This window comes from Pituophis catenifer, unplaced genomic scaffold (genome assembly GCF_029215685.1).
Source record: "Pituophis catenifer annectens isolate HBS135680 unplaced genomic scaffold, rPitCat1.0.hap2 SCAF_3, whole genome shotgun sequence".
NCBI classification, from domain to species: domain Eukaryota; kingdom Metazoa; phylum Chordata; class Lepidosauria; order Squamata; family Colubridae; genus Pituophis; species Pituophis catenifer.
In genome coordinates, this window is record NW_027256883.1 from 169199529 (window position 1) to 169208573 (window position 9045).

A 9045-nucleotide genomic window follows, 5' to 3' on the forward strand; every position below is an offset into this window, starting at 1 on the left:
TGTGTGCAACACATTTCAGCCAATTAAATCTTTATAGGTTTGGGAATTTAAAAACAGCACCATCTTTTGCCACCCCAATTTTGCCTTGAAGCAAATCTGCACTTTGAGAATGTGTATGTTTTAATTGCTTTTGAGCTGCTCCATATGGATAGTTTTGTTGAAGAACAATTGTGCTTTGAATGTCCATGCATTTCAAAATTACTGTTAGAAATGTGACATGTCTTTTCTTGCAGCTCCTGAAGCCTCCTCATAGTTGGTTGCCCCATCACATGTACAGTGCCTGACTTTCATATTGATATTTTTTTTTGTTCAAAACTATTATTGCGGCTTCTATTGTTTTTGTTATATTTATTGCATTCTTCCTCCCCCTGAAATCCTTAAAGACTGCCTATTGCTATCACTCACTTTTGTGTTTGCTTGTTTTTATTTTCATCCCTCATCCTCCTGTGGTATAGATCAAGGTGGTGAATGCGTTCCGTAGCTCCCTGTATGAAGGCCTCGAGAAACCCGAATCCAGAAGCTCCATTCATAACTTCATGACTCATCCAGAGTTCATCCTCGAGGAAGACGAGCCTCAGACCCCATTCCTCGATGGCACTGATGAAGACTTGGAAGCTGAAGAACTTAAAAAGCAAAGTGAAGAGAGCCCAGGGGAGTCCTCACCCCTCAACACAAATAACAATGCAATGGACAGCAATATAGCTGAGGACACCATGCCAGAGCCAGAAAGCCCTTTACACAGCTTGGAAACATCAGTTTGATCTCTGAACTTTGACCTTCCTGCTTCCCCTTTCTCTAGGCAACGTAGGCACCAATATCTGACCATACACTGCAGCTACTTTGGCCAATTTCCTCTCCATTCTCTTTATGATTTCTTGGCTGCAGAAATCATGGTATCACCTGGGTAGAGTTGTATTTTCAACAAATTGCTTGGCAGAGGTGCCTCCCTCATGAAAGAAATCACCAGTGTGATCATCATCTTCTCAAATTGGGCACCACATGTATGTAGTAGTAATTTTTTTCCTTGCTCAAGTTATACGCTTATCTAGAAGCTCTAGATACCCTTTAAAAGTTTGGTGTATAGCATCTATGGCACAGTTGCAAGGCATTTCCTTAATTTTGTTTATGGAATCAGAATCCTAGATGCTTTTATATGTCCTTGGGAGGATGACAATGAGTGTCATAGGAATGTTATTAAAGGGGAGGGGGTGATCTGAGTAAGGAGTTAGATGTGAACCCAGTCTTACACAGAGCAAGCTGGGGAAGAACTAGTATCCATCCTTATACTATTTTGTTTCTATTATCTCTTTGTTTCCAGGGTAGTATCAGTCACAAAAGATAAGGAGGAATATATAGACAGTCTTAAAATATATTTTTAAAAAAGGAATAAAGCTAATCATAAGGAGATACAACAGTGCCATATATCCTGAGAGAATTAAATGTTAAGGGATTTGGTTTTTAATGAAAAATTACTTTTTATGATTTCAGATCAAAATATTTTGGGATTATATATTAGCTGAGATACATTTATGTATTACATATTATTTGCTTAATTGGAATTTCATCGTTCTGAACATCAGGTGAATATGTCCTCAGTAAGGTGAACATCTCAACCCTTCTGATTCCAAACAAGATGGAACAAGTATTGGCTTGTTACTTCTGCCCAATTTTTATTTGGATAATTAGAAGGAGGCAGTTCTTTGGGGAGTGCAAGCTATAAAGGCCAGCTCTAATAAGAGTCTGTCAGTTCTTACACTTTTTTACTGCATTTTGAATGCTGAAGAGTGAAAAAAGTAACAGGAAAATGTCTTGGTCACAAATACCTACACAGAATGTTTTTGTGTGTATGGAAAATGTAAATGAATCAGTTCTGTATATTTGGGACATACTGTGTAGTATTGGGGCACAAAGCTCTTTCCTTAGTTGATAGGAATAAGATTCTCCCTGTTTCTTGTTATAGGTTTTTCCTTTTTTTTTCATCTTGTACTGAAAAGATGCTTGCTGGCCTTACCTTGATACAGTTGCAATACTGAGATGCTGGTCTGGTGGAGGTCACTGTTTCACTCTTACAGACCATAGCCATATGGGGAGCGAATAGGATGTCCTACTGAAACTGCTTGTATACAATTTCTGCAAGAATAGTGGGGCATCTAACCAAATGTGTGCTAATGTAGTCCCTTATGTCAGTTCACAGCGCTTTTCTTGGAAAGTACTACCTGGAAGCAAAGAGAACCTAATTGTTCCTACTTCTTTTGAAAGTTTTATTGTCTGGCCATCTTCCCAACATTCAAGTGTATGCAAATTTTTGCTAGAAATGGGGTTGTTTTAAATTGCTTTTCCCTTTCCCTTTGGAAGAACGCACAGCAGAAACTCCTGTGCCTTGTCTAAGCACTGCCCAAAGCACTGCCTGTCATATTTGAGTCCAGTACTTTGCCAAGAGATAAGTGTTCCTTAAGCAAACACAAAACGAACCAGGAAGGAAAGTAAATTGTCTCTTGATTTCGACCCTTTAAGCCCAAATTCTTCTACCCAATTGATTGGTCATTGAATTTCATCCTGAGTTCAAAGTAGACTGATGAAGATTCCTTTTCCATAGCTGTTCTTTTCCAGGGTTGCTGTAAAAAGGACTTGTATGCTGGGCTCAGCAAACTGCCATTATCTGGGGAAAAACGCCCACTCATATTCCACCTTCTGAATTGCAAATAAGGCCCTAAGTCATTCTCACCCTCCTTCCTCCTTCCAGATACATCACTTCATTCCTTTCATCTGAACTATATAGATTGGGAGGATTTAGGGAGGGGAGCTCTGTTTCTTGTTGTGCAAACTATCAGTTAAGGGGAAGGGTGCCCCTTTTCATTTCATTTCATTCTGTTCAAAACATTGCAATGCTTTGAGGTCATTTTTCTATTTTAACTACTTGCAAAAACTAAAGGGTTTTAGGCACCTGCGTGAATATTTGTGAATTATTTGGGGGAGGGATTACTGATTTTATTTTTATGTTTGGGTGGTTTTTTTAATTCAAACAGCTTTTGGAAGAAGAAGAAACTCACTCCAACTATCTGTAATTGACAGATTTGCAGTGAGCTATCTGGCCTACATTTTTATCCATTTTTTTCCCTTTTTTCTGTCTAGTTTCCTCAGGGGACAGGGGATAATTATATAAATATTATGCAAAAAATATATAGTTTTCTTTAGATCAGAAACGTATATTTTTAAGTCAGCCATATGTATTTTGTTTAAAAGAAACAAAGCTGTGAGTTACGTAACTGCAGTGGAATGTAGTCACATGGCTGGCAGTGGAAAATGAATGTTTGGTCAGACTCTTGTCAGCTTCCTTTCTCTAAACAGCCATCTTTGTAATAAAGTCAGTTGTGTTATACAAAACTGTTTTTTATATAAATTATGTTGATATGGCAATTTGCTTAAAGTATAAGTGTTTTATTGAGCATACATTTTTAAATGTAAAATAGTTGAGTTTTTCCTAATTTAGTTTTGGTTATAAAATTGGCTGAAGTTGATTGGCTGAAGTTATTAAAGACCTGTAGATTATGCCGCCACAAGAGAGGACTTAAGATGAAAGCAAGGAGTCCACTTCGCAGATTTATGGATGCGCACACTCGCCCATTGGCCACCTTGCTGGTTCCGTTAATACTTTTGATCCTCTGCCTAGGGAAAAAGAGGGATTTCTTTTCAATTAAATCCTTCCTTATGTCAAAATAGTTGAACAGTTTTGTCCAAAGTTGACTGCATCAGCCATCTGAAAAAAGGCAAGTAAACCCAGTTCAGCAAAGATCAGCTCTTCAGTACAAAGTGCACACTTTATGTTATGTTATGTTATTTTATTTTTACCCTATGCAGCATTCTTCTGGATGTAGCTAGCATCCAAATAAAGTGGTTCCTGCACACAACTCCATTTATAAGTGTAGTCTATCCTTGCTGGATGGTGTTAGATTATAATTTCTTACAACAGTAAATACGCCGTTAGAAACAAAACTATCTTTGCAGGAAGCAAATGATAATTGGAGGGAGAAATAATTTAAGATTGTGCCATGCCAGATGGAAGATGAGGTAGTATCCTCTTGTGTACATTATTATGCTTGGGATGATTTATTTTAAAAAATGAAATGGGCCCTAGAGCAGTTTTTCATCTGTTTCTTAATAATAATCTTTTTGTTAAACAAATTGGCACATTGGTACCAAAGACATTACATTGTTTCCTACGTGCAGTGAAAAATATCCATTTTCAGGAGCTAAAACTGTGCAATTGGTTCTTTTTATTCTATGGCACAGGGATCTAGTTTAATTTTTTTAAAGTTTTGTGCAATAAGTTTTAGGAAAATATTATTTTAAAAGGCATTTCTAAGAGGAAAACAAATCTAATTGTAATTTTAGCCATGGGCAATCTAAATGAAGATTTATACCATAACCATGTTTTTTGGTAATATTTGAGCAGTAGTATAAAACTCTTCAGTGTTCATTTAGCTTTTGATCTAAGGACCAACACAAACGCCTATTATAAAGGGGCTGCAATCAAGTCCACTAAAAATCTCCAATAATTCCAATTCAATGACTGCATTTTTTAAAAAAGGGTTTTTTAATAGATCAGTATTTGCTGAGTACTCCTACTTCAGCATTTTTTTTTCTGACCCACCATAGCTCTTGATGAGATTACAGCAATTGTTGGGATGGTTATAACCCTAAGAACAGGCACAGCTTTAAAATGTACAGGAAGACAATTACAGCTTCTAGATGTGTCATGAAAATCTTTTATGAATAAGCTTCACCAGACTCTATAACTCTTTATGAGGGTCTTCTTGATGGAGGATTCATGGACATCTAGCTCTACCACGAAAGAGAGGAAATAAATAGAACTCTTACTTCAGTCCATGATGCTTTTAGAATTGCTTCAATATTACAGCTGATATAGCTGCACACTAATACTCTATTCTACTTAACTTTTTGTTGTGCTTTGTAGCTGGCAATATTCCTATTAACCAAAAACAAAAGGAGTCCAGTCTACAGATTCATGTGCCCTTTAAACCCATGGCTAAGACTACTTGTTCAGGTTTTTTTCTGCCCATAAATAAATACATATACAGTATTAACATAAATACTGTATATATGTTTATTTAAATCTCTGGAAAAGCATGCATATAAGAATTTTAAGTTTCCCCTTTTTCAATAACTAGTATAATAAGCAATGGTATTTTTGTATTAAAAAAAGAAAAAGACAAAACAAAAGACTGAATATTATATGGTATGCATGACAAAATGGTTTTTAAAAAGTGTGGTTTCAAAGCAATATGTACCCTGGTGTGTTTGCCATATTCTAGAGTCCAGCTTAAAGTGCACCTGATCTGTAATAGCATTTTGATATTATTTAATCTCTGTGTAAAATGTTTTGCATGTATTTATATGGTTCTTGGGATTTTTTTTTCTTTTTATTTGTTCGGTAAAGAATAAAGAGAGGGATGGGGTTGGCATGATTGACAAAGCTTTTTCTGTAACATTTGAAACTTTAAATATAGATAATGCTCTGATTGGAAACAGTGCAAGGAAATTAAGTTAATATGTAAGGTGCAACAGAAAGGGAAAGGGTCTTGAACTAATAAAGCTTGTTTTGCTGTTAAGCAGAATCAGTGCACAAGTGCATTGAGAGAATAAACTGTGCCCACATGTAATTGTGATGTCTTCAATATGTGTCCCATCAGTTTATAAAGTCACTGATCATCTACTGAAGCTGCAATAGTATGAATTACTATAAAATATTAGCTTGGACCAAATTCGTAGTGTGAAAATTATACACTTTTTAAAAGGTGACATTTTTTAAAAAAATATCTAAGATAGTTAATTGCACAAAATATTATGTGTCAGTTTTGCCATGTCTGAGTAAGGTCCAGAAAAAGCTACCAAATTCTAGCCAAAGATAAGGATCCATGCCAATGACACATGCAAAAATTCAAATGAATATTTTAAAGTGGAAAAGGCAGAATGCTTTGCAATTTTAAATTTAAATTAAAAATATTGCCAGTTTATATGTTATATTTTTAGCATGAACTCTTTCAATGGCTGAACTTTCTGGCAATATGTGAATATATAACATCATATCCAGAGTGGATATAGATTATTAAAACTAATTACTTAGTGAACATTGTCATGGCTTTTACTGTCCTGTTGCACAATATGGTTATACTGAGACAAAGCTTCAATGCGATATTTTCTAAAAGTATAACGTTTATATGAGATCTTCATATTTTGAATAGAAAGGTCTTTAGTAAAAGCCCTTATTCAATGAAAAAATTCCTTGATCAAGCATTAATGGGAAGGACTTGAAGCTGTGTAATAGGAAAACTGGAGTTAAGGTTTCATTAGGAATTCACTCCAGTAGTGTAGTTCTGCAGCAGAGGCAGCTAAATATAAGGCCATGCTTTAAAACATAATTAAAATAATTAAAATGTTAAAGATAATAATTAGAAAGGACATAAAAAAATAAAGATTGAATCCAGAGTATGTAAAAAGAAGGAAATTCTACTTGGAGGAGCAGCATTTATGAAAAAGTTAAGATTCAGTGAGCTTGCTACTACAGTAGTAACCCCTAACCCAGCCCCATCAGAGTATTTTGTCCACATTGATTACACATTAGAAACTTCTTTTATTTTAAAAAATTGGTAAGTTTCATTCAAATAGAGGAAAGGTTATGGTTCTTTTAAAAAACAGACAAAAACAGTACAAATAGTCATAATAGCAACCTAGCAAGGGAACTTGAGAGCCTTTAAAAGTTGAGCAACAGTTACTGTTTTTCTACTGAATATGGGAAATCATAATCTTTCCAAGAATTTAGTGGTTCTTGTCTCACAAAGCTTATTTCTAAGTTTCTTTATTGTTTATTTAAATGTGTGTGGGGGGGGAGGGGGAAACATTTCCCTAGGTAGGTTCATCAGGTTCTTTTCTTAAGGAAAAGTCTTCTTCAACCATGCTGTACAAGCAAAACTGGGGTAAATAATTTAGCGTACCATTTGCTTCCTGAGACCACACACACTTAGATATATGAGTTTAAATATGCTGCTTTCAGTAGAATCTTGTGCAATTTGGCTGCTTTGGTTTGGTTTGAGAGGTCTAGGCTGCCCCTTAAACCAAAGCAGCATGATTAAAAACACAACCAGTCAAATGAATCGGATAGCATAACACAGAAGTCTGCTCTCTTTGAAACTAGGAACACAATTTCTAAATAGGGCAAAATATTTATAGAAATTGCAAAACTTTCTAGGGATTTCCAGAGAATCCTGAGTTTCTTCTCATCCATGATATCCATTTCTGATAAAGTCTGAATGAAACGCCCTTACTAAAATACAGCATGGCATATAAATGTCACCAAAGTTATCTTTGCTTCCAAAAACATCAAGTAAATTTAAACATGATATGGTTATTCAAACTGGCTGCATTGCTCTGCATTCCTAGGTGTCTTTTCTATGTTGCCACACACAACCAAATTAAAATTCACGTGACAATCATCTGTTATCTGTAGTGAACGTGTTCTGTGGTTATTCGTTTCTATGTCATTGATGCTCTTTTACATGCCATAGTTTTATCAGATGTGAAAGCTGCCATTTTTGTGCCTTCCAACCAGCCCACCACTGCCTTGGTATGCTGATCTGTCTTCTGCAGATTTGATAACACTACCTATTTGCAATTACTGTTCTTTGAATTGCACGATTAAAAAAAAGTATCAAGATATTGGGGTCCCAACCAATCCTAGTATACCATAGTTGGACTCAGATTTCTGAGAGAGGGAAAGAAATAGATGTACTCTTGAATAACTCCATACGGATAAATGGATATATACTAATCAACCTCTTAAAGTTTTACACATTTGGTAGCATTACAGATAGAATTTTCCTTCTTTACCATTCTATTTTGCTCAACAAATCCTGAGGTTTTCTGTATTACCAGAGCCTTCTATATCAGAAGAGGCACTCTGAATTACTATTCTGAAGAAATCCAATTTCTAAATTGCAAGAAGAGCCTCCAAGAGATAGCATAAGCAGTTTCTGTCAAATGGATGAGAGATTGATCATGATTGGAAGGGGCAGAGCTACTGCTCTTCCTATCTTGCCTTGTGTAGATGCCATGTATTCCCAAATGCCTGAAAAGAGCCATTGAAAGATAAAGCATACACAGACAGTTCACAAACAGACATCTATTTTAAAAGAATAACAGAATAATAGAGTTGGAAGAGACCTTGGTGGTCTTCTAGCCCAACCCTCTGGTCAAATGGGAGACCCTATACCATTTCAGACAAATGACTGTCCAATCTCTTCTTAAAAATCTCCAGAGATGGAGCACTCAGCTTCTGAAGGCAAGCCATTCCACTGGTTAATTGTTCTATCAGGAAATTTCTCCTTATTTATAAGTTGCTTCACTCCTTGATTAATTCCCATCAGAAGGATATGCCTTTGAATCAGTTAAATAAACTTTAAAATATTAATGTGGAAGGGGTTATGTGTTTTTTTAAAATAATCCTTTGTGAGTTGGTATTGAAAAACAGCAAAATGCAGGAGTGAAAGAAGAGTTCTGAGGAGTTAGTAAGAAAATATCCAAATCATATTAAATGCCAATGTATGTTTTTTGAGTTAATTGGTTTCAGCAGACAAAATTAAAACTAGATCCAAGTAAGTAAAACTGCAATATCTTGCACTGGCCTTAGTGTTTCTCTTGATCTTCACTTTTGCAGAATCATTTCTCATCCTTTGAGAAAACAAAATCATTTCTTGTTTATTTTTTGGCTAATTTGTTAGCTGCTTTTCGGCCTTGCCATTAGCTAAATTCAACTTTCCAACCTGTTTCATTGATTGGCTGATATAAATTTTTAGAAAATGGTATTGTAATGCCTTGTTCAGGCTATTAATTTGCCTACTTTTAAACAAAAATTGGACCAAGTGGATCGTTGCACTGCCTCAATTTGTGACATAAATGAATAATAATTATGAATAAAGGTGAAACTGAGCAAAGCCTCAATAGATATCAGTGCCAAGTATTTGCTGCCTC

General features: G+C 35.5%; 1 protein-coding gene across 5 annotated transcripts in view; it reads left to right on the forward strand.

The window, feature by feature from the left end:
- ATP2B4 (ATPase plasma membrane Ca2+ transporting 4) overlaps nucleotides 1-5681 on the forward strand; it is a 76557-nt gene extending 70876 nt beyond the window's left edge. For 3 of the 5 annotated variants that reach the window (XM_070941528.1, XM_070941524.1, XM_070941523.1), the window contains one exon: nucleotides 456-5681. In XM_070941528.1, coding sequence (XP_070797629.1) covers nucleotides 456-761 — 306 coding nt within the window. In that variant the 3' untranslated portion in view covers nucleotides 762-5681. The remainder of the gene's footprint in view (nucleotides 1-455) is intronic. The other 2 variants (XM_070941527.1, XM_070941526.1) reach the window with 1 other exon arrangement.
- The last annotated feature ends 3364 nt before the right edge of the window (nucleotides 5682-9045 follow it).